Source organism: Leucoraja erinacea, chromosome 12 (assembly GCF_028641065.1).
Source record: "Leucoraja erinacea ecotype New England chromosome 12, Leri_hhj_1, whole genome shotgun sequence".
In the NCBI taxonomy this organism is placed as follows: domain Eukaryota; kingdom Metazoa; phylum Chordata; class Chondrichthyes; order Rajiformes; family Rajidae; genus Leucoraja; species Leucoraja erinaceus.
In genome coordinates, this window is record NC_073388.1 from 50,711,775 (window position 1) to 50,738,910 (window position 27,136).

Sequence of the window (27,136 nt, forward strand, 5' to 3'; positions counted from 1 at the left end):
CTATGGGTGAACAGGGGATGGGACTGGACTTTGCTGCCTTCCCCCACAGTGGGAACCATTGTGGGGGGATGTTTTTATGTTTATTGTTAAATTCTTTAATGTTGTGTCTTATCTTTATTCGTGTGTTACAATGGCAAGTCAAATTTCACTACACCAATTGGTGTATGTGATAATAAATGTCCTTTGTATCCTTTGTATCCACTCTGGTGTAAAATAAATTCTTCCAAATTGTTCAACAGTCAATTGTCAATTGACTAAGTCGGATCGGTCTCAGATTAAATCTGTAGGAAAGCACTGCAGATGATAGTATAAACGAAGATAGATCAGCAAAGTATTCTATGCTTGGCGAAACCTTACAGGAAGTCACTGAAGGCAAATATCTCAGTGTCTTTATACAAAACAACTTTAAGTGTGAAAAGCAGTCACACTATGCTGCCATCAAAGCCACGAAGATGTTCAACTTCGTCCAGAGAAACTTCCACCATCGTTCTAAAACTGTCACAAAAAAAAGTGTGCCAAACCATAGCCCAACCGCACCTGGAGTATGCCTCCGCAGCTTGGAACCCCGGCACCAAGAAAAATAAAGATGTTCTTCAAAATGTTCAACGAAGAGCAGCCCGGATTGTGTGCGGTGACTTCAGACAACAATCCAGTTTAACCAAAATGCTCGCCGACTTAAACTGGGACTCCCTTGAAACCAGACGCAGATGCTCAGACTGACCACCCTTCACAAGATCATCAACCAGGACATCGACCCCGACGCTGACTTGTACGTCAAAGATAAAACAGCAAGATCCAGAAGAAGCCACAACAAGCAACTTGTAGTTCAACAACACACATCTACTCCCTACATCCAGTCATTTTTCCCTGAAGCAATTCCCCTCTGGAATGCCCTCCAACAATCCTCTGTTGACATGTCCACCTACGCAACCTTCAAGACCTCCATCCAGGCTCACAGACTGCACAGCCTCCGCTAGACCAGACCGACTCTCATCAACTTCCAGTATAGTCCCTGGTGGACTCTTCGGGAGTGATGACAACAAGGTGCAAGGTACAGGCTTAGGCTTGTACACTCTGGAGTTTAGAAGGATTATAGGGGATCTCGTTGAAACATATAAGAGGATTTGGACACGCTAGAGGCAGGAAACATGGTCCTGATGTTGGGGGAGTCCAGAACCAGGGGCCACAGTTTAAGAATAAGGAGTAAGCCATTTAGAACGTAGACGAGGAAACATTTTTTCTCACAGAGAGTGGCAAGTCTGTGGAATTCTCTGCCTCAGAGGGCGGTGGAGGCAGGTTCTCTGGATGCTTTCAAGTGAGAGCTAGAAAGGGCTCTTAAAAATAGCGGTCAGGGGAAATGGGGAGAAGGCAGGAACGGGGTACTGATTGGGGATGATCAGCCATGATCACATTGAATAGCGGTGCTGGCTCGAAGGGCCGAATGGCCTACTCCTGCACCTATTGTCTATTATTGTCAGACAAAAAAAGTTGGAGTAACTCAGTGGGTCACAGCATCTCTGGAGAAAAGGAATAGGCAACGTTCCATCCAAGGTATAGGTGACCCTACCAGAGTGACCCGCTGTGATAATCCAACTTTTTGTGTCTATCTTCCGTTTCAGATAAAATTTCATTTCTACACTGAGTTTAATCATGGCGGGAGCTCTGGCAAGGGGTTGAAAATCATGTCAGGTTCTAATATCTGCTCTGCATGCTGGACACAATGTAAAAGGAGTGCGATTCCATGCTGATCTAGTCTAACTATGTGCAAATAGGATAGCACAAAGAATCGACATAGAACAAGATGCGGAAATGCATTCACACCAGTAGTAGTCTCAATGTTTTCAGGCACAGCTGGGAAAGATGCAAACTCAGGCAATAAACAGACACAAAATTCTGAGAATGAAAACTTGCTATTGTTTTAATATCGATGGTCAAGCAGAAGATTCTATTGTACACAAATTTCTTCTGGGAATTAAAAAAAAAAAATCACAGAACATATATTTAGTCTTCCAAAAATGGAAATGTCTACACAGTATTTTGATAACCTGTGCCTCAATAGATCAATTATGAATCTTTTTGAGAAATATCAGTACCAGCATAATGGAAATGGACACTGTTAATCAACAAAATGGCGACAGCATCGTTAGTTGCACATCTATAATAAGTGAAATAAAAATAAATCACCAAAAACGCATGATGATGTCTGTAGTTTCCTCATGATTTCATAAAGTTACTTAAATGTTTTAATGTTAACAAAACATTTAATTGGATTAACACCAAAAATAATGCATTTATATGAACATTCTACCTTTCCCACTGGCATACAATCAGCAAAGCGTAATACATAAACTGTAAATCATTATTGATCACGTGTACTACTCCCTCATTGGGGTTAACAACTGGCATGCATTTTTATAGAAGGTACAAGATCAAGCACCACCAGTGTTTAAAATATTTGTATCATTACCACATGCTGCAATTATAAATGTGGTAGCACTCGGCATAGTGAGCAGGTTGTGTTCTGAGACGCTGATTTTATTAAAAAAATATGCCTTATAATAAGGGATTAGTAATGACACGGAATCTCCCTGAAATCCACTGCAAGTTATTTTCCAGTAAGCTTGCAGCAGCAATGCCAGAGTCCAGTCTCAAAATGTAGTGCAATACTGAAAATGTTTAATGGTCAAATGCTTTTTTACAATGTTACAGTTTTCATATCCAACCCATAGGACCAGGTTCTGGTAGATACTGGTCCAACAGATCCCTGCCACATGTTTCTGAACAAATTCACTTTCTACACATTTCCCATGTCAGAACTTCAAATGGCATAGAGAGGACGTGAAAACTGTAACGTTGGCCAGTAATGGTGGTGGAGCAAATTGTCTCTTCTGTGCAAACCGTAATAAAATCTAAACTATGAATGTTCTTCATAAGCTGAGTTTTGCATTTATGGGTTAGAATGTATCTTTTCTGACTTGCCTGCTATTATATTGATCTTGGCAGCCTGAGGTTCATTTACATCCACATGCAAGGTAACAAATGTCTATCATCCCCACATCAAATCAATCAAAAAGTTTAAATGAACATACCTAGATTGTTAAAATAACTTATGAACATTTCAAGCCCGCTTGGCACCAACTGTTGAGGCTCTGATTCAAGCTTAAATTGCCACCATCAAATTCATGCTATAACTGTTGAACAGCCAAAGCCAGGTATGGTGGAGACGGCTTTTTAATGCCAGCTCTCCTAACAAGCAAGACTCAACAATCTGCTGCAAAAAGGGGTGGGGGGTGAGATGAGGAAATTCAATATCCCTCAACACATTAAATAAAATAAAAAATCATGGACACAACTCAGTTATGTAAGTTATTAATATACTTTTTTATTTCACTTATTATTCGTGCAAATGAAGGTTGATACCATCATAAAGAGCAATTACAGATGTGGGTTTAGGAAGAGACTCAGGATAGCTACTTCTCTTCCTGCAAGCACCCAGCGGCTGTGTATTTCAGACTGCGGTTGAGATTCAAATCGTAAACCTTTACTGTCAGAAGTTACAGTCGTGAAACTTCATCCTACCAATGTCTGGTACATTGTGGTCAAGCTCCTTGAAGGCTTAACCCTACGAGCAAAGGCGTTTTCTATTTCCTTTCAAAGATGCTGACACATGGTGCATAACTGTTCCATCTGCAGCAGCCGGCTTTAGTGCCTTGCTCACGTGGTAAATGCTTAACGTGTGATTGCTTTCATTTACAATCCAGAAAGAAATGACAATGATAGAGAAATATCAGGCAATGCACTCAGAGAGACGCATTCTCATAATTAACTTCAATAACCCTGGTTCTGGCAGGGGTAGTGGAAGCGATGAGGGGAAATGCCAAGATTACTGCTCATGCAGAGACTCATGGAGCAATACAACACATGCCTTACAGCTTAGATTGTCTGTGCCGATCAAGTTGGCATACAGGGCTAGTCCCATTTGCCTGCATTTGACCCATTGCCTTCTAAACTCTTCCTACCAATATACTTGTCCAATGGTCTTTTAAAAGTCATAATTATATCTAGTTCTATAGCTTCAAGAGAGTTGGAGAGCTCATGGGCTAACGGAATCAAGGGATATGGGGGAAAAGCAGAAATGGGGTACTGGTTATGGATGAGCAGCCATGATCATATTGAATGGCGGTGCTGGCTCAAAGGGTCGAATGGCCTACACCTATTTTCTATGTTTCTTCTGGCAGCTCATTCCAACTATTGATTACCCTCTGAGTAAAAATGTTGCCCCTGAGATCCATCTTAAATCTCGCCCCCCTCACTTTCTCTCGAGTTGGGGAATCCTCTGCTCTAGGAAAAAAAACAATGAACATTCACTTTATTTACTTCTAAGTGCTTCCACACATACATAGGTGTTTCTATGCATTTTTAGAAGCTCTGGCAATCCCAAAGTTCATAGATTTAATTTTTTTTAAAAATAATGCCAATAATGACATCTCCCAGATAATGAAACTTTATCCCATTAAATCTTAGGGATAAGGAGGGAGGAATAAGAAAACTGGAAAAAAATCTTCTCAGAGATTTTCATTTCCCCACCAGAGATCAAGAGCAGAGCAAAGACAGGAGGAGTAAGTTGGGGGGGGGGGGGGGGGGGAGGACAGTAAAGAAGTTGGGAAAATAGCCAGGGGCAGTTTGACGATTACAGGACTTATTCTAAAAAGTCAGACATTTGTGAAGTACAGTATGCTTCTTTGTGCAATGGAAGTAATTTCTTAGAAATCATCACATATGGTATATTAAATGGCACACATTCATAAAATATATTTTAATGTTGCAAACCCCATGTACCAAAATAGTACCACATGGAGCATTTACATGAACATTTTACAGATACAGAATACTCTTAAAATGCATAATTAAAACATTACAGAGATTTTAGGTTGAGCTCTGCAAATGTCATCAGTCATTATCCTGATAAATTGGCAGGTCTCAAGGAACTCAGTAATTTAAGGAAAAGAAAATATTATTGTAAAGATAATATTGTAGAAAATCCAAACACTTTAGACTAACAGATTATAAAATTCACACTCTAATAGCAGACTGTGGTTATTTTCTATTTCTTTACTTTCGTCTTTGCAGACCCAATAATTTGCACCTAGCTAAAAAAAAAAACAGAATAGTAAAAGACTATGTGTACGCTACCTCATCAGTAAATGAAATTATGTCTACCTGTGTGCATCATTCCTACAGGAGAATTATTTTAACCCCTATCAAGAGTGCTTTCTACTCAAAGCTCACACTAACATAATTTTATTTACAACATAAAATATGGGGATAAGAGTTCAACATTATCTCTCACTGAAGCATTGGGTTGTGAAGCATTATTTTTAGTTTTAAGAGCATTTGGGGGTTTCAGGGCAACACACACATGCAGGGCTTGCCTACATTTTACAAACAGGTTCCTACCCTCCTATATGCAAGTGCAACTTGATCCTTCTACAGATACTTTTTCCTAACCATCAATGCAACTATTATGGGCAAAGATAAATGATATCCCGCTTGCAAACACAGCAAGTTTTAAAGAGATGAATAAAACTTGCCTAAATATGTCAGCTTTCCCTCTTCTGAAGGGGAAACCCATCCAGTTTTGCCCAAGGGTTTACACAAAGGCTGAAAACTTTCAGCAAAATGAAATTACACAAACAAACCTCACATTGTCCTCCAGCATTGAAGAATACCTGATCAACCTTTATATTTCTTTAAACAGGTCTCCTTTCAGAACATCAAGTGGGATGGATACCCAGGTTGATACTAACTAAACCTATTTAATTGTTATTCTGCTGCATAAACAAAGACTGTAAAGATCTGTTAGAACTACGCAAAGCATAAAATTTAAAATACTTCAAGTTTAGAACCAAAGGTTATGCTACAAAACTACTAATTATTGAATGAAACTAGAATTTCATTTAAAGCAAACTCTGATGCTACTAGCTTAAGTAAAAAAGGACTGTCATTTTATGTATATATTTTCTTCAAAAATGTGCAATCTGAAAATTTAACTTAGTCTGTAAACACTTGAATCTGGCATACTGACCCTGAAGAGGAAAAATAAAAACACATCAATGTGTTTTGATACCAGCAATATAATCAGAATTACCCTGAGAGGTAAAGGCAGGTTTATGTGAACATAAGAAGTCATTTGTTCCCAGAAACTAATTTCTTTAGTGTTTATGTGGCATTTACACCTGCTCCTTGTCTCTAACGCTTGGTAGTTTTAGATTTTAAAAAAAAATTCAATGTGAATGAGTGAGACAGGCAGAATTAAGTATCACAGTGATGGCATATACCAATCACACTTGCCCCTGTTCCATAAGCAATGTCAAAAATCACAACCTCAGCACACATGATAACAGCACGTGTCATAAAGGCACATAACTTTGACTGAGGCTGAACTGCTATAATTGGCATTAGTCATTAAAATTAGGAAAACACAAAGTGCTTGAGGATCTCTGCGGGTCAGGCAGCATCTGTGGAGGGAATGGACGGATGATGTTTTGGTTCGGGACCCTTCTTCAGACTGAAGTGACCCGATGCAAAATGTTGTTTGTCCATTCGCTCCACGGATGCTGCCTGACCCGCTGAGTTCCTCCAGCACTTTGTGTTTTGCTTAAGATTCCAGAGTTGTGAATCTGTGGAATTCTCTACCACCACAGATGGCAGTGGAGGCCAATTCACTGGATGTTTTCAAGACAGAGTTGGATTTAGCTCTTAGGGCTGAGGGAATCAAGGGATATGGGGAAAAAGCAGGAACGTGGTACTGATTTTGGATGATGAGCCATGATCATATTGAATGGCTCAAAGGGCGAATGGCCTACTCCTACACCTATTCTCTATGTTTCCATGTTTCTCTTTGCAGTTCTTGAGTCTCCATTAAAACAAGGTGTTGGGTTAGGGGTGGTGAGGATGCTCTCCAAAGAATTTACTTCTCTATAAAGGTGGGATACCCAATCATCTTAACTTTTGTGTTGGTCAGGCAAGGAAAGGGAAGAGCTTTTTTGAATGCTGGGAATGAAGGGAGAAAGAACCTTGATTATCATTGCAAGGTCCTTTTCAAAGAGAACTTTGCTCGTTAAGTTAAAGACATTAGTACAGGTACTGGCAATTGAAACAATTGTCACTTTGAATATCCAAGGTGCACAGTGAAGCCTGGATGAAGGTGCCTCGTGTTACAATATTTAAACACTAAAGATATTCATCCCATAACGGGGGCGGGGAGATGGGGGAGAAGTGGGGGACACTTTCCTAGCGAATGGTCCGTAAAAAAAAGATTTGTTACACAAAGCTGCATCGTCTGCAAATGCATCAAGAAATGCAAGACAGATTATTGTTTCTTTACTTTTTTTTTAAATTCTAAGTGAGCAAATTTTATTCTAGATCATAAATTTATGGGGAGTGCTTTGTGAATTCTGCGTGTGCATTTACATCATGTGGGTGTCACCTACACTTGGTATGCTTTCCCATTTCTTTGCACCAGACAGCAATGGTCTGAGGGAGTTTTAAAACATGATGCTTCGTTAGAGGAGTGCTTTGGGCTGCAAAGAACTAACAGTAATAATGTATAAAGAATCATTAAAACCAAATTCTAAAATTTCATTCCAAGTTTGGACTGGTGTTAATTCAACCCAGAACGCAAAAATTAAACACCTGAAATGTAATAATTTTCTCATTGATACTTGTGCGATCAAATGCAAAGATTATATTGTACCATTAGTTACTTAATTAAACTATTTTTTTGGTTTGAATCACTTTTCAATTCAGATTCACAATTTGCCTTAATGTATTATATATTGTGATTTTGCATGTAAAGTATTTTTAAAAGGAGTGTGTCATGGAAGTCATGAGTACAAAGCGGGATTTGGGCGGATGAAAGCAGACTTGGTCAATTGAACATGTACATTTACTAAAGATAGACACAAATGCTGGAGTAACTCAGCAGGTCAGACAGCATCTCTGGAGAAAAGGAATAGGTGACGTTTCAGGCTGGAACCCTTCTTCAGACTCTGAAGAAGGGTCTCGACCCGAAACACCACCTATCCCTTCTCTACATAGATGCTGTCTGATCCGCTGAGTTACTCCAGCAGTTTGTGTCTATGTTTGGTCCAAACCACCATCTGCAGTTCCTTCCTATACGTACATTTACCATATGAATCTATGGCTATTGTGTGCAAAAATCAGCACAGTCTTCAATAAAGATCATTTCTTAATAAAATGTACAGATGATCAAGTCACAATTGTTAATCCTTCAGTGTGAACATCATGATGTTTTGATCAACATGCATTGGGCTTGTGCAACTGCAACAGGAACATCAGCCCAGAAAGCTACAGGAGTATTTCACTTTTATAAAACTTAATGTGTACATCATTAAAGGAACACCAGGAAGCACCAGAAATGATTTCTAGTCGGCATTATCCACAAACTTCCAGATTATGAAGTCATCCAAATTATTTAATGACTCACAAAACACCCCTGGGTTGTTTATTCAAACTAATCCGTTACAGAATCCTTTAGACCTGCTTATAGTTCAGATTACTAATTTGTAATCTTAAAAGACATTTGATCACATATAGTTTTCATCATCCAACATGTTTACTTTCCCCCTTGAAACTGACATGTGGATGACAAACATGAAGTTTTCTTCAACCAATCATCATGTAACTGTAGAATAGCACCGTTCATAATCTTAATTTAGTCCCAAGTACTTTTTCAGCCAATGGTGTAGCTTCGAAGTTTAGTCAGAGATAAAACAGCAGTCTAGTGCTCAGCAAGATCCCACAAATTGTGGTGAAATACAAAGCTAGATAATTTGCATGAATAATACTAGTCAAAAGCTCAATATTAACCAAATCACTGGAAGAACATGCTGGCTTGTTTGCCTAAAGGTTGCATTGGGATTTTCTTACATCTATCCAAGAGGAACAATTTTGCCTTGTTTTGAAATCTCACCAATAGCAACCAGCTAATTTAGAATGTGCATATAACAAGGGCATTTTAAAAAGTGGGTTTCATACAAGCAATGAGTACATAGCCAGCAAAAATGAGCGTGAAAGCAGTTTAGTCATAAGAACAAAGGCAAGTACTATGTGTTTAATCCCTATGCTACACCATGAAGCTGGACAAGATTAAGTGCTCAAGTGGAAGGCACAATTTAAAATGGAAACCATTACAAATTGGAGAGTGGAATGAATTTTTCTATATTTATGTGACATTTTCAATTGACATTCTAAATTTGAAGGAAAAATCGCAAATTTGTGAAGTGCTCAAAGTTCCCCTTTATTGAGCAATATTACATGATGAAACCAATCTCCCTCTCTCAAAGAACGAGCCACAGGCTATGAGACAGAATTCCAAAATTCACTAAACATTTAACTTTAAATTCAATTTGCAAAAGTGGAATGGGATTGGCGAGGCAAAAATCGGGGTGGAGTGGAAATAAACATTTTATTTGCTAGAATCAAAGCATCCATATGAAGCAGACTAAAATTAAATTGTATAATAGCTTTAAACTGATGGTTTTGTTGTTGTTTCTTAAATGTATAATACTAATTTACAGAATTAGGTATGAGTGTATATTATGGATTGGTTCGAATGACTTGGTGATGCTGAAATAGACTGTATAGATTATAATCTATTCCAAAAGGAATTTAGGTCACCACAGTCTTACTGGAAAACATTTGTACACTTCTTTCTATTTCAATCACTATTTACAACAGTTCTGACTTTTCTCAATTGGAGCTGAACACAACATGTATGCTGAATGCAATCCAAGGTGTCAGAGAGAAAGAAAGGTGGAAATCCTCAGACTGCAGCCTCTGTACTTCAATGTGATATTTCACTTCATCAGTCCACCACCACAACGCTATTGAGGTCAATTAATATTTTTCATGTTGTATGGCAAAGTTATTTTAAGGGGTGCTCTTCAAAATCTGGTTTGAATGACTTCTTTCCATGTAGTGTTTCAACACAAGCTCTAAAAGAGGAAAGCTTTGTTACATATTAGTTTTTTTTTAATGTTATGTGCTTTAAAAAAATGTTTTGAGTATCACATTTACTCAACTGTTAGGTTTCTACATATTTGCACTATTTTCATTATCACGGATCATTGCACCAAAAGGGCAGGAGAGAACAGGATAAAAATAAACATCCCCATCTGTGTGTGCAATTCCTTCCGAGAAATTCTTTGTAATGTTATAAGTATTTTCAAATGGACTATGTTGGCACAATGACATAATAGAATTGCACCAGAAAATTATTTTGGATGGGTTTCAAGCAAGAAAGAAAATGTCTTCCTCGACGATTTTGTCAGAATATTGCCAAACAGGAACAGATGCTCGACTCCTGGATGAGTTTTGAATAAAACTTCTTTGTGAGGGGAGCTGACTGCCACAGCTGACAAACAACAAACCTGCAAAAACAAAAAGGATGCATTTAAAATCAAAGATTCCAATGTTAATTTATGTATTTCTTTTTGAGTCTTTTGGTATTTAAAATCCCAGTGAGGGCAACAATAAAGTGTGGGGATTTACCTTTCACTTGCACAAAAGGATTATTAAATTTAGTTGCTCCCCACAGTAGCAGTAGGCATTTTCTACAAAGAATAAAGGAAAACTGAAAAGACAGAATAAAATCCAGCTGCGCAGAGCACTCTTCTAGTGGATATAATGCAACGTTTAATCAAAAAGTCTCGATACAAATGTCCTACTCATCCCACATGCTGCAAGAGGAAAAGACAGATTCCCTGCCCAAGCCACTGAAAAAGCATATTCTCAGTTGAAGAATATGAACCAATAGCCATGCAAGACTTTGTGAACAACCTTGAATCAACAAGTATCTATCAAATTGCATATGTTATTATAATTTTAGTAAAATTACAAATTAAACACAAAAATGAAGGGGGGGGGGGGGGTGAGAGAGAGATACAGAGAAATGAAGGTAGAGAGAGATGCAGAGCGAGTGAAAGGGGGACAGAGAGAGAGAGAGAGAGAGAGACCCACACACAGGGACTGAATGGAATTGGAAGAGGCAGTGTGGTTAGGAAGAAATGGAAGGGCAAGACATTGCTGCCTCACTCCCAAATTGATCGCAGGTCCGTGGCAGACACCATGTCCCAACCCTATATTCATCCCTAGAACATCTGGATTCGGTCAATCCTCCTCCACTTTCAACATCATTGTTCCAAAATATAGTTCTCAGAATTCTAGAGCAACCTTTCCAATGACAAAGTCCAATGTCCGCAATAAAGTAGATGAGAATCTGGCCGTATCCTAGTTTACGGAAGGATCATTCAGAAGCCTGATAAGAGAAGAAGTTGTTCCCAAGTCTGGTGCAGCGCTTTTTCAAGCTTCTGCATCTTCTGCCCGACAGGAGTGGTGAGAAGGATAAGTGACTAGGGTGGGAAAGGTCTTTGATTATGTTCCCGAGGCAGTGTGGAGTGTGGATGGAGTCAATGGTGGGGAATCTGGTCTATATTGGTCAAAGTCAGCATCGATTTATGAAGGGGAAATCATGCTCGACTGATCTTCTGGACTTTTTTGAGGATGTACCAAGCAGCATGAATATGGGAGAGCCAGTGGATGTGGTGTATCTGGACTTTCAAAAAGCCTTTAACAAGGTCTCACACAAGAAATTAGTACGCAAAATGAGAGCACATAGTATTGGGAGTAGGGTATTGACATGGACAGAGAACTAGTTGGCAGACAAGAAGCAAAGAGTATGAATTAACAGTTCCTTTTCAGAATGACAGGCAGTGACTAGTGGGGTGACACAAGGCTTGGTGCTGGGTCCCCAGTTATTTACTACTACTAATATATATATATATAATATATATGTATATATACACACACATATATATATATTGAGGATGCTGTGAGTCTGCAGGGTGACTTGGAAAGGGTGAGTGAGTGGGCGGATGCAGTATAATGTTGATAAATGTGATGTTACCCACTTTGGTGGCAAGAACAGGAAGGCAGATTATTATCTGAACGGTGTCAGATTAGGAAAAGGGGAGGTGCAACGAGTACGAGATCTGGGTGTACTTGTACATTAGTGACAAAGTAAGCATGCAGGTACAGCAAGCAATGAAGAAAGCTAATGGTATGTTGGCCTTCATTGCAAGAGGATTTGAGTTTAGGAGCAAGAATGTCCAACTGCAGTTGTACAGGGCCCTGGTGAGACCACACCCGGAGTATTGTGTGCAATTTTGGTCTCCTAATTTGAGGAAGGACATTATTGATATTGAGAGAGTTCACCTGGTTAATTCCCGGGATGGCGGGACTGACCTATGATGAAAGAATGGGTCGACTGGGCTTGCATCCACTGGAATTTAGAAGAATGAGAGATCTTATAGAAACATATAAAATACTTAAAGGATTGGGCAAGCTAGATGCAGGAACAATGTTCCCAATGTTGGGAGAGTCCAGAACTAGGGATCACAGTTTAAGAATAAGGGTAGGCCATTTAGGACTGAGATCAGGAATTTATTTTTTACTGAGAGTTGTGAATCTGTGGAATTCTTTGCCACAGAATGCAGTGAAGGCCAATTCACTGGATATTTTCAAGACCCAGTTAGATGCAGCTCTTAGGGGTAAAGGAATCAAGGGATATGGGGAAAAAGCAGGAACAGGGTACTGATTTTAGATGATCAGCATGATCATATTGAATGACGGTGCAGGCTCGAAGGGTCGAATGGCCTACTCCAGCACCTAACTTTCTATGTAGGATGGGTTACATACACTACTCTCAGCAATTTATTACAGTCTTGAGCAGAACTGTTCTCAAATCAAGCTGAGACTCAGAATATAGGAGTGAGATCAATTGTCTGACCAAATAGTGCCAGAATAACAACCTTGCTCTCGATGTCAGTAAAACCAAGGAACTGATTGTTGACTTTAGACGAGGATGGCCATAGATCCACAATCCTGTTTTCATCGACAGGACATGGTGGAGAGAGTCAAAAACTGGACATGCATATCCCTGAAGATCTGTCCTGGACTCAGCACATAGATGCAATCATGAAGAAAGCCCATGGACACCTCTACTTCCTTAGAAGACTAAGGGGATGCAGTATGTCGATGGATATTCTCTTGAACTTCTACAGGTAGGGCTCTGGGGAGTGTTGTAGAGCAGAAGGATCGAGAAGTATAGATACATAGTACATTTAAAGTGGCATCACAGGTAGATAAGGTGGTCAGATTGGCCTTCATCAGTCAAAGCATTGAGTAGAGAAGTTGGGAGGTCACGTTGCAGTTGCATAAGACATTAGTGAGGCCACATTTAGAGTATTATGTACTGTTTCGGGTACCATGTTATCGGAAAGATGTTGTTAAGGTGTAAAGGATGCAGAGAAAATTGACGAGAATGTTGCCAGGACTTGAGGGCCTGAGCTGTTAGGAGAGGTTGAGCAAACTAGGACTATTTCTTGGAGCGCAGGAGGATGAGGGGTGACCTTATGCAGGTGCACAAAATCATGAGAGGAATAGATTGGGTAGATGCACAGAGTCTCTTGCCCAGATTAGGAGAATCAAGAACCAGAGAACATAGGTTGAGGGAGAGGGGGGGGGGGAAATATTTAATAGGAACCCGAGGTATAACATTTTCACACAAAGGGTGTTGGGTGCATGGAACGAGCTGCCGGAGGAGGTAGTTGAGGCAGGTACATGGATAAGACACATTTAGAGGGATATGGCCAAACGCAGGCCGGTGGGACTAATGTAGATGGGACAAGTTGGGCCGAAGGGCCTGTTTCCACATTGGAAGCCTTTATGACTCTCGATGCACAGTAGAGAGCATATTGACTGGTTGCATTGCGGCCTAGTTCGGTAATTCAAATGTCCAGGAACAAAGAAGTTTACAAAAAGTGGCGAACACTGCCCAGCTTCTACGACAGGAGTCGCATCTACGACAGAAGTGAAAAAGGCAGCCAGCATCATCAGAGACCCACACCACCCTGGCTATGCTCTCATTTCACTCCTGCCATCAAGAAGGTATAGGAGCCTCCAATCTGTTACATTCAGGTTCAGGAGCAGCTTCTTCCCAACAACTATTAGGCTATTAAACACTACAATCAAATAACCTCCAAACTACATAGACTTGAGGGGCATTGTTTTTGTCTTTGTACTATTATTGCTTTCAAAAAAAAATCTATTGAACTTTTTCATTGTTTATTATAGCATTTACAGAGTACCATGTTTATATATCTGTTAAGCTGCTGCAAGTAAGAATCTCATGTTCTGTGTCAGGACATATGAGCATAAAACACTCTTGGCTCAAAAGTTTCTCCAGGTCCCTCAGATCGGCCGACTTGGGGTTACTGAACATCCCGCGGTCTAAGCATAAGCTCAGGGGCGACCGAGCCTTTGCGGTTGCAGCTCCTAGACTGTGGAACAACATCCCTCTTCCCACCAGAACTGCCCCCTCCATCGACTCTTTTAAGTCGAGACTTAAAACTGATCTTTACTCTCAAGCCTTTCTTGACGTCCGCTGAGGGAGGGCTATATGTATGTATTTATTTATGTATGTACTTAATCTATGAAGCACTGCTGTACAACGTTAGTACCTCCACCAATGTAAAGCACTTTGGTCAACGAGAGTTGTTTTTTAAATGTGCTATAGAAATAAATGTGACTTAACTTGACTATTGTTTCTACGGTGATCAAGTTTTTTTTATGTGACCAATGAAGGTAAGACGGTGGACATTGTCCACTTGGCATTTGATAAAGTTCCCCAGGGTAGGCCGATCCAGAAGATCAAGATGCACAGGATTAACAGTGACTTAGTTATATGGATTCAAAACTGGCTTACTGATAGAAAACAGAAGGTTGTGGTCGTAGGACAATAAATAGGCTGGAGGCCAGTGACCAATGGACTTCAGCAGGATCTATGCTGGGACTACTGCTATTTATGTAAACGACTTGGATGTAAACGTAGACAGCATGGTTAATATGTTTGCAGATTGCTGGGGTCACGGACTAGGAGGAAGGTTGTCAAAATATACAGTGGAATATAGATTAACTGCAGAAATAGGCGGAGAAAGGTCAGACAGAGTTTAATCTGAGCAAGTGTGAGGTGTTGCACTTTGGGAGGTCAAATGTGAAGAGAAAATATATAATTAATGGCATGACCCGAAACAACATTGATGTACAGAGGGAACTTGGGGTCCATAATTGCCTGAACGTGGCAATACAAGTAGATAGAATGGAGAAGAAGGCATTTGATATGCTTGTTTTCATAAATCAGGGGCATAGAGTTTAAGACTCAGGAAGTCATACTGCAGCTTAATAGGATTTTGATTAGGCCACATTTAAAGCATTGCATATAGTTCCGGTCACTCCATTACAGGAAGGTTGTGGAGGCTCTGCAAAGGGTGCAGAGAAGTTTTACCAGACTGGTGCCGTATTTGGAGGTATTAGCTACAGGAAGAGGTTGGACAGCATTGGATTATATTCGGAACACCAGAGATTGGTTGCAGGGAGATCAGGTAGACGTATATGAAATGATGAGAAACATATATAGGGTAGATAGCCAGAACTTTTTTCCCCAAGATGGAAAAATCAAATACTAAAGGATATTGATTTAAAGTGGGAGGGGCAAAGTTTAATGGTGATATGCAGGCTAACTTTTTTATTAAACACACAGAGGTCGGTGAGTGCTTGAAACGTGCTGCCAGAGGCGATGGCCGAGGCCAATATGATGGAGGCATTTAAGAGACTTTTGGACAGATATTTAGACCTGTTCTTGTGCTGCGCTGTTGTATGTTCTAGCTCCTTCATTTTGCCGACTGAAGGGGAGGTTGTTGTGCTGACTAAGTTCTCTATCTCCTTCCTGTTCTCCCAATCGTTGTTTGTGATCCAGTCCATCACAGGGTTGTCAAAGGAGTTATAGTGGAATTTGGCTGCACAGGTTTGATAGTACTCCTGTGTGGTATGATATGTCTGGACAGCAAGCAAAAACATTTTTTACTGTATCTCTGTGCACTTGGCATTAATAAACCAATAATTCCCAATGGAGGAAGAAACTGCAGATGCTGGTATATACTGAAAATTAACACAAAATTCTGAAGTAACTCGGTGGGTCAGGCAGCATCTCTGGAGAGAAGGAATAGGTCCTTTTCTCCAGAAATGCTGCCTGACCCACTGAGTTACTCCAGCATTTTGTGTTTATCAATCATTTCCAACTCTCCAATCTCTCAAAGCAATTTTAGTGCCCACCTCCCTGGCACTTGTACCCCCTTGATATCTTCTGCAAAAATAAAAGCAATTCTTATTGTATACGATTAGCAGCGAGGGTTATCAAGCAGGAAAACTGCAATTAGAGGAACATAGACAGCTGAGGGTACAGGACTGTAGGAACCGATAGAGATAAAAGCCAACCCAAGGTAATATGAACACTAAAGTTCTAATAGGTTATTATTAAAGAAAGCCGTTTTCTTATTGACCCATCTGAAGTGCTATTAGTTGACATTCCATTATTGTTTTAACAGCGTATTTACAATGATTAAATTAAATCCTGTTTGCCAGCAGAGGAACAAATTCTTCCCATATCAAGAAACAATATGCAGCAATTATACAAGAAGATTAAAATAGTTTTAACCCATTAAATGGACGTGAATTGATTTTAACACTTTTGAGGGGGGGGGGGGGGGGGGGGGGGGTGGTATATGGCAGCCAGCCATTTGCAATTAAAACTTCTGATTTAGCAGGAATGGAAATATGCGGATTCATATGCAGACTGCACCCAATCCAAAAACTAGTAATGTGCTGGATCGGCAGAAATCCTGATGCCATGAAATATCAGGCAAATTAAAATGAAAACACCTTGAACGTTAGGGATGGCACAGTGGCGCAGCATTGAGCTGTTGCCTCACAGCACCAGAGACCTGACTATAGAATATGGAGATTGCATGTTCCCCTTGTGGGGTTATCTCCGGATGCTCCTTTTTCCACCCATATTCCAAAGGCATGCAGGTTTATAGGTTAATTGGCTTTTGTAAATTGCCCCTAGTGTGTAGTTATGTGAAAGTGAGATAACATAGAACTAGTGTTCGAATAACTGATGGTTGGCATGGACTCGGTGGGCCAAAGGGTTTGTTTCTATGCTGTATCTGTAAACTAAACTAACAACAGTTACAGCCCTGTTTAAACTGCTTATTAATTAAAATCACTCATTATAACTTCTCAAAGGCATCCTCACTTCTCAAATTAAACCATTTCTACTGCGAACTCCACTTTATATATCCACACCTGAACATTACAGAGATACAAATCAATTCCAGAATGGTTGTAGGTGTCAATTTGTCATTTCATTATGGTCTTAAATTCAGATTTTAAAAAGTGCGGGACTAAATATTCAGAAAGAATTGCCAGAATCTGTCAGTGGTAGTCAGAAGAGTATCCAAGTGCTCAGTAACTATTTAGTAAGTACTACTTACTACAGAGTACTTACTAAGTAGTACTAAGTACTACGTAAAAGTGTGCATGCTAGAGAGTACTTTACATCTGTCTTCACATTTAATTTTTATTTAGAAATTTCACAAAGCCTTGTTGATCTTAGGAATTTATCTAAAATCAGTTATTCATAATAAATTATTAACAATTTCCAGGTTCACCTTTAATCTCAAGCAGAAGCATAAAAACAAATTCTTGGCAATAACATGTCGTAATGGCAAGTCAAGCATCTTCACTATTTGCATCAAAAAAATTGTTTCTGCCTACAGATGTTTTTATACCACTCAAGACACGAGGGCTTGTGCAAGAGCAATTAGGGCAGCAACATAGGGCAGCAACATAATGCAGCGGTTGTGTTGCTGCCTTACAGCACCAGAGACAGTGTGGGCTTCACCGGATGCTCCGGTTTCCTCACACACTCCATCGTAGTACAGATTTGTAGCTTAATTGGCCTGTAAACATTGTAAAATTGTTCCTAGTGTGTAGGATAGTGTTAGTGTACGGGATGATCGCTGGTTGGCGCTGACCTGGTGGGCCAAAGGGTCCGTCTCTGCGATGCATCTCTGAAGTAAACTAAACTAAAGCAATCATTGTTTGGTCTTTCCCCCCTCATTGCAACTGACAATGCATTTTAGCACAAAGGAAATCAAATACTTTGGAAAGCAAGCCTGCTTTACGAATGCTAGGACCAAGTTGTTTTTCACACTTCAGGCTAAAACTTAAAATTAATTTTCATCTTGTTGCCACCAGTTTGGATGACAGTGCTCAATAGATAGTAGTTACCTGCAGCAACACATTCATTGGAAATTAACTTGGCACCCAGCTACGAGAAGATGACTGTGAAGTGCTGGGATAAGATGGGTTAGTGGCAATCGGATCCAAGTTGAAATCAAGTCCTTCATCGTCCATGAGGTCATGATCAATTATGTAATCCACATCGCAGTCAAGACTTTCCATGAACATATCCAAATCAAGATCTCGTGGGAAATTCTCATGATTCATATTAACTCCTCCTGAAGAGTTGCTGTTCGAGTTGACAGTGGACGGCAAACCAATTTGCAAAGCCTGGCTTAGTGGGCACTGGAGCTGAGCCTTCAAAGTGGGCATGTGGTTTGCATCAGATGGTGGTCCCAACATACTCAACGTATGAGGTAAAGTATTAGCATTAATAGAAGTGGCTGGTGATCCTGCAGATTTTTCTTGTTGGCTGGGCTGATTACCTTTCGACTCTGCAGATGGACTGCTGAGAGACCCGATGTTCAACAGCATCAAATTTTCACTGGTTAGTCGACCTCCTGTCTGTGGCATTACAGGGTCAACTTGGCTCATCATCACATCAGTATGAGTCGGTGAATCAGAAGTCAGGAGAGCTTCAAGAGTTGCGGGTACACTAAAGTGGCTTTGCACAGATGTCAGTTCTGATGGATCATAGAAAGAGTTTCCATAGGTGGAAGCCTTTGATCCAGAGACAGAATTTTGTGATCTAAATGCATAGGTTGAGCCTTGTTGCATCAATCCAGTGGATAATGATTGTGGAGTTGGCAACAATGCAGCTGATGCTGACATGAGGTTTAAACTATCAATGAGTTCAAGTTCTTCAATTATATTTTCAGTGAGCGTTGATGGCAGCTTGCTCGAAGAGCTGGGATAGACAAGTGCAGAATGAAGTTCATCTTCCACGTCCTCCTGTTCTGGCATTATGGGGGACAAATGTCCAGTACTTAACGTACTGGCATTAGAGCTTGTTCTTGGTCTAAAACTGGTCCAAGTCTCAGAATCCTCATTGTTGCGCGAGGAAGGACTGCCGGGCCATTTGGAAATTTGTGAACTTGGACTATCAGCATTTCCCTCCTGAGCTGCTTGAAGGGCAGCCTTTTTCCGGGCAGCTCTTCCTTTGCTCTTGACAAGCTTGCTATTATTGTCCATCGACGCTGCTCTTCGTCTGGGCGATTTTCCACTTTTGCCACCTTCAGGATTGAGTATCCACCACGAGCTCTTCCCGGTAGCTTCATTGTGGACTCGGATGAATTTGCTGTGCAGAGAAAGATTGTGTCGAATGGAATTCTGAAAGAATGACAAAAATACAGGTTAGAAAACCACTTGGGAAAAGTTTAAAACAAAAAGGCTGCAATCCCACTGAAAATTGACACACAAAACATTAATCCATGCTTTACTTTTCAGTAGTTAATTACTACTGTGCACTCAGATGTTCAACACTTGACCAGATTTTCCCGTTTTTGCTCAATCCATAAGATGTTACAACTTTTATGTTGCTTTATAAAGAGGCATAGACAATATAGACAACAGACAATAGACAATAGGTGCAGGAGTAGCCCATTTGGCCCCTCGAGCCAGCACCGCAATTCAATGTGATCACGGCTGATCATCCACAATCAGTACCCTGTTCCTGCCTGCTCCCCTGACTCCGCTATCTTTAAGAGCTCTGTCTAGCTCTCTCTTAAAAGCATCCAGAGAACCGGCCTCCACCGCCCTCTGAGGCAGAGAATTCCGCAGACTCACAACTCTCCACGTGGAAAAGTTTTTCCTCATCTCCGTTCTAAATGGCTTACCCCTAATTCTTAAACTGTGGCCCCTGGTTCTGGACTCTCCCAAAATTGGGAACATGTTTCCTGCCTCTAGCGTGTCCAAACCCTTACTAATCTTATATGTTTCAATAAGATCCCCTCTCATTCTTATAAACTCCAGAGTATACAAGCCCAGCCGCTCCATTCTATCAACATATGACAGTCCCGCTATCCTGGGAATTAACTTGGTGAATTTATGCTGCATTCCCTCAATAGCACAGAAACGGGCCCTTCAGCCCTACTCATCCATGCCGACCAATATGTCCCATCTAAGCTAGTCCCATTTGGCTGTGATTGGCCAATATCTCTCTAAATCGTTCCCATCCATGTAACTTCCCAAGTGTCTTTTAAATGCTGTTATATTACCTGCCTCTGGCAGCTCCTTCCACATACCCATCACCCTCTGAAAAAAGTTGCTCTTCAGGTTCCATTCCCCTTTCGCACCTTAAATGTATATTCTCTGGTTCTTAATTCCCCTGTCTCGACCATGCATATCTTACATGCATTCACTTAAAAAAATGTATATGCAAGAACATCCTGGGTTGACTATATTCTAGTTTACTCAAGAGTCAAGTCAAGAGTTTATTGATAATGAAATTCTTGCTTGCTACAGCACACCAGAATATAGTAAGCATAAATACAGAATAGTTCAGTGTGTCTATATAGCATAGACCATATATATACCCATAAATAAACAGATAAAATGCAATGTTTAAGAAGGAGCTGCAGATGCTGGAAAATCAAAGGTACACAAAAATGCTGGAGAAACTCAGCGGGTGAGACAGCATCTATGGAGTGAAGGAAATAGGCAACGTTTCAGGTCCGAAACGTTGCCTATTTCCTTCGCTCCATAAATGCTGCCTCACCCGCTGTGATAAAGTGCTGTTAGAGTTCAGAGTTTGTTTGATGGCGAGTTTAATAGTCTGATGGCTGTGGGGAAGGAGCTGTTCCTGAACCTGGATGCACCAGATTTCAGGCTCCTGTACCTTCTACCTGATGGCAAAGGAGAGATGAGTGTGTGGCCAGGATGGTGTGGATCCTTGATGATTATGGCAGCCTTTGAGGCAGTGACTGCGATAGATCCCTTCGATGGTGGGGAAGTCAGAGTCGATGATGGACTGGGCAGTGGTCACAACTTTCTGCATTTTATTCCGCTCCTGGACGCTCAAGTTGCCGAAACAAGCCACGATGCAGCCAGTCTCTACTGTGCACCTGTAGAAGTTCGAGAGAGTCCTCTTTGACATACCGACTCTTCGGAATCTTCTCAGGAAGTAGAGGTGCTGATGTGCTTTCTTTATAATCTCATCAGTGTGCTGGGACCAAGAAAGATCTTCAGAAATATGCACGCCCAGGAATTTGAAGTTCTTGACCCTTCCCACCATTGTCCCGTTGATATAAACAGGATTGTGGGTCCCTATCCTACCCCTTCCAAAGTCAACAATCTGTTCATTGGTTTTGCTGGTGTTGAGAGCCAGGTTATTGTGCTGGCACCATTTGGTCAATCAGTCGATCTCACTTCTACACTCTGACTCGTCACCATCAGTGATTCGTCCCACAACAGTGGTGTTGTCGCCGAACTTGATGATGGAGTTCACACTATGTCCGGCTACGCAGTCATGAGTATACAGCAGGGCTCAAAATTAACGGTTGCCTGGGTGCCACTGACCACTCAAAGTGCTGCTGGGCAACCTAAACGGCGAGTCATTTTGCCCGGCTTGGCAACTTGGTTTATACCGAAGATAGACACAAAAAACTCCGCGGGTCCGGCAGCATCTCTGGAGAAAAGGAACGTGACGTTTTGTGTCGGCGACGGTTGTGGGAAAGATGCAAAGTATGGCGTGACAGAGGGTCGGAGTGAATGACGGGCCCCGCACAGCAGCAGCAGCTCCATCTCCTCCCAGCCCCCGCCCACCCTGATAACTGCCGCTGCTGCCACTCCGCCAACAGTGCTTACAAAACAAACCCTTGGAGGAGGGCGGTGTCGGTCAGAGGCGGAAGTGGGCGGTGATTGGAGGAGGGAGACGTGTCAAAACACTCTCGGCAGACCTGCACTGCAGCCAGGATCAATCCCGGCTCTCCAGCGCTGCAATTGGTGCCGAACCGCCACTGGACCATCCCCGTCCCCACCCAGGGGTGGCCAGAGACGTCAGGAGTCAGACAGGAGTAGTGCCCCCAGGCCCACAGCCCGAGCAGAGAAGCAGCGCTAAACCCAGCTCAACTCTGCCTGTCCCGCCAGGTTAACTTACAGCCCTGTCTGGAATGAGACAGGGCTGTAGGCGAGACAAGCAGAGTTGAGCTACATTTAGCGCTGGATTGAGTTGAAATTACCGTTCACAGGGCCTCCGAAGCCTCGTGTGTGTGAGTGTGCGCATGCACGCACGGCCGCCAAGACAGCGATGTCCGTGCCTACAGCGATGATGCTGGTGTTGTCCAAGGAGCGCTGGCCTTCCATCCCACCTCCTCTGCCCCTTCCTCTCTCTCTCTCTCTCTCTCTCTCGTACGCCCCCCTCCTCCCCTCATCCTGAGACCCCTCCTCTCCATCCCGCACTGATCCCCATTCCTGCCTCTATTCAGTCCTCACTGACATCCCCTGTGCTCCCCTCCTCATCTACTCCCCCCATCTATACATCCTGAACTGATCTCCCTATCCACCTCGCATTGATCCTCCTGCCACTCCCCATCAATCCTACACTGGTCCTCCAATTCATCCTGTACTGACCCCCTTCCAACACTGCTCCGCTCCTGCATCCAGCCCTGCACCCCCCATCCATCCTGCACAGATCCCCCCATTCAACTTTCTGTCATCCCCCGCGCTCTCCTCACAATTTTACCTACTCCAACCAACATCACTAATTCCCCTGCCTCAATCCATCCAATCCGCACCGGTTGCCTTATCAAGCCCCCCCCCCCCCCCCACCCCCACCATCTATGCATCCTGCACGACCCTATTGTACTGGAAATATGTTTTAATTCCCAATGCTATTATTTGTTTTAATCCATAAAGATGGATTAATTAAACTGTGAACACGTGAAACATTAAAACCGCAGTGTTCGATTGTCACTGCTACCGTTGACACGTTATTACAGAATTCATTTTGTGGCAAATCAACGCTCTTAATATGGAGTATCAGTACTGTAGTTATTTAATGAGCACCATTCACAACTACACATTGGATTTATCCAGGTTTTACTTCTACGGTCAGTTATATACATCACAAATTTGGTCAGGAGATATTTCAGTTGAAATTTTTACGTTAATTCTGAAGTGGGAATGATGGAAAAAGCGTTTATCAACAATTTAAAAAAAATTGTTGCTTACAAACTGGGTATCTTCATTGCTGTTCACAACACATACATCTAATATGAATGTCCGGTAATGTGGCATCTTGACACCTTTAAATATATTACCAAAAGAACATATGCTGCATTTATGTCCTTTGGCCATCTCTTGTTAGTTAGTGTAATGTTTAACCTATCAGATGGGTATAGTCAGTTTTAACAGCTATTATCATAAAATGCCTTTAGAAAATTCCTTGCAACCTGTATATTTGGATGTGGATAAATTATGTGGGAAGCGTGTTTTTGTACCAATAGCAATAACGACCCATGCTATGGCCATATCATGATCATTTTCGGTCCTTCACAGAAAACATGCTTGCATCAATCTGTAGTGTGCATGGTTAAGCATATATGTTTTCAAGGTCCAGGATTTATTGACACAGGTTGATCATACGCTGAATAATCCATCCACATTTTTGTTTGGAACTGGAAATAATAAAAATTGCATTAATCGCAATGTGTAAAAAGAGTTGAGATACTGTGTTATAATTTTGCTGCATGTCATTGTGGTATATATCATGTCTTGATTGGTGAATATGTTAGTTTGTGACTTTATTTGAAGCAGAAATTATATGTGAATGCTTCATTGAGCATAATTCCGACTGGTAACTACGCATTTCGTCCAAGCACGTGTCATGCAAGCCATCTTAAATGACCACCTAAACTGTCATTTGGCAACCTAAAAAGCTGCCAAGGTTGCCCGGCTGGCAACAGGGAAAAAAAGTTAAGCGAGATACAGTGAGTAAAACAGGGGGCTGAGCGATAGTTATTGATGCACGTCACCTTGCTCTTCTTGCGCACCGGTATCATTGATGGCCTTTTAAAGCAGGTGGGAACCGCAGACCTCAGAAGTGAGAGGTTGAAAATGTCCGTAAAAAGTCCAGCCAGTTGGTCTGTACAGGTTTTTAGAACACGACCGGGTATACCATCAGGTCCAGGCGCTTTCCGAGGTTCACCCCCCTGAAGAACCTTCTGATGTCGGCCTCTGTGACTGTGACTGAAATACCATCAGGGTGAATGGGGGCTCGGGAAGGCACATCAGTGTTCTCCCTATCAAAGCGTGCGTAAATCGCACTGAGCTCGTCAAGGAGTGATGCTTCGCTGACATTTGAGCTGCCACTTGATTTCACCTTGTAGGAGGGAATGGCATTCAAGCCTACCACAGTTGCCGAACATCCGTCTCATCCTCCAGCTTGGAACAGAAGTTCATTTTGGCTTTTTTGATGGCCTTACCAAGGGTGTATCTGGGCTTCTTGTAGACCTCTGTATCTCCAGACCTGATTGCCCGGGATCTGGACTTCAGAAGAGTGCGGATCTCATGGTTCATCCAAGGCTTCTAGTTAGGAAACACTCGAAAGGTTTTTGTTGGGATGCAGTCCTCCACAGTTCTTTATGAAGTCTGTAACGACTGTGGCATATTCATTCAGGTCCATTGCCCAGTCCCTGAACATTGCCCAGTCTGCAGACTCCAAACAATCCTGGAATTGTTCCTCTGCGCCCCCCCCACCCCCTTCCATAGAAAAATAGAAAATAGGTGCAGGAGTAGGCCATTCGGCCCTTCGAGCCTGCACCGCCATTCGATATGATCATGGCTGATCATCCAACTCAGTACCCCATCCCTGCCTTCTCTCCATACCCCCTGATCCCTTTAGCCACAAGGGCCACATCTAACTCCCTCTTAAATATAGCCAATGAACAGGCAACTACCTTCTGTGGCAGAGAATTCGACAGATTCACCACTCTCTGTGTAAAAAATGATTTTCTCCCCCCGACCAGCTCTGTACAGTCCTCACCTCTGGGGGGAGCGCTCTTCAATTGCTGCCTGCAGGCAGGAAGAAGCAGCACCACAGTATGGTCTGATTCACCAAAGTCAGGGCAAGAGATCGAGCGATAGGCATCTTTGATGGTCGTGTAGCTGTGGTCGAGGGTGTTTGATTCTCTGGTGCTGCAGGAGACATGTTGGTGGAAGTTAGGGAGCGATTTCTTAACGTTGGCTTGGTTGAAGTCCCCGGCTACGGTGGTAAATGCCTCGGGGTAAGCCATCTGGTGCTTGTTGACCACGGTGTGTAGCTCCCTCAGTGCCAGATGAACATCAGCCTGGGGTGGGATGTAGACCGCGGTCAGGGTGATGGAGGTGAATTCCCTCGGTAGGTAGAAGGGACGGCACTTCACAGCCAGGTGTTCCGGGTGCAAAGAGCAGGAGTCGGATAGGACTGCCACATCTGAGCACCACGCAGAGTTGACCATAAGGCATAAAAACATCACCGCCATACTTAGTGAGCGCATTTTTTGCTTTGATCAAAATATGTTTGCATTGGAAGACAATACAGAGGTTTTGCAGATATTTATATATTTTTAAGAATGTTAGTCAAGGAATACACAAATATTTAGCAGTTTGAAGGAGTCCATATGTCGTCGAGTGTGGCCTCTTGCTGAAGTTATCCTGGTTTGTTTTAAAATAAAGCAGCTTACATTGTCAGAACTAAAGACAGGCATGAGCCAGGAAAAATATGAAAAAAGGGGAAGAGAGATGGTGACCAGGGTGCATTGCCCACTGGTAGGGTTCCAAGTGCCCCCTTTATGCAGAACATTTTTAATAATAGTACCTTGAAATGACACAGTTTTCTTACCTGCTTACCCTTAGTGGCCTGAACATTGACTTCTCCAATTTCCGGTAGCCCTTGATGTCTCCTCCCCTTCTCAGCTCTCCCTCAGCCCTCTAGCTCCTCCTCTTCCTTTCTTCTTCCCGCACCCCTCCCCCCCCACCCTGCTTCCTTTCTTCTTCCCGCCCCCCAGTCTGAAGAAGGGTTTCAGCCCGAAACGTTGCCCATTTCCTTCGCTCCCTAGATGCTGTCGCACCTGAGTTTCTCCAGCATTTTTGACTACCTTCGATTTTCCAGCATCTGCAGCTCCTTCTTGAACATTTCCCTTACACGGGAGGACTGGTCCCCCCAAGGGTATATTCCACCACTGAGCCATAGCCCCAACTACGCATGATCGGCTGACGGGCCCGCACTAACGGCAGAAGTTAAGTTAAAGTTAATAACTTTGCATTGAATATTTGCATTACCTGACCATCCCTCTTCCTACTCCTATCCTCCTCCATCCCCCTCCTCTTGACCCTCCCTCTTCTTTCCCCTGTCCTCCTCCCCTTCCCCACTCCCTTCCTCACCTCTCCCTTCCTCTCATTTCCCCAACCCTCAGTCACTCCCTCCCTCCATAAGCCCTCTCCCCTCCCTTCCCCCCTCCTCTCCCTCTATCCCCCTTCCTCCTAACCTCCCCCACTTTCCCCTTCATGGAACCAGGGGAGGGGGAGGTCGAGGGTGTCTCCCCCCTCCTGGACCTACCCTCTGCCTGCTCCCGGTCCCCGCACCGGGTGCAACCCCAGCCATAGCCCGGGGGGGGGGCAGAAATTAAAATAGAAGGAAACTGTCCGGTCGCCTTTGTGAAGCAAGAAAAAAATATAGCAGTCTGAAAATTGTGGCAAGGCCGTGCTGAGGACCCATGGGGTATCCTTTTGATGCCAGTCAAGTAAAGACAGGTGAGTGGGGCAAGTGGGGGGGGCTGTTTTAATTTTAAGCTAAATGTCAATAACTTGTTTTTCTCGCAGAAAGCCATTATAACGGCGATTTAGATAAATTTCTGTTTTTTTAAACGAATTTCAAAATCCGCGGAAATCCGCAGAGAAATCTCATGCCTGTAAAGAGCGGCCACTGCACTTT

General features: G+C 42.3%; 1 protein-coding gene across 1 annotated transcript in view; it reads right to left on the reverse strand.

Annotated features, from left to right (window-relative positions):
* Positions 1 to 10,318: 10,318 nt before the first annotated feature.
* foxo4 (forkhead box O4) overlaps positions 10,319 to 27,136 on the reverse strand; it is a 46,471-nt gene continuing 29,653 nt past the window's right edge. Inside the window, exons 2-3 of the mRNA XM_055644127.1 lie at positions 18,274 to 19,554; positions 10,319 to 10,454 (exon numbers count right to left, since the gene is read on the reverse strand). Coding sequence (XP_055500102.1) covers positions 18,298 to 19,554 — 1,257 coding nt within the window. The 3' untranslated portion in view covers positions 10,319 to 10,454; positions 18,274 to 18,297. The remainder of the gene's footprint in view (positions 10,455 to 18,273; positions 19,555 to 27,136) is intronic.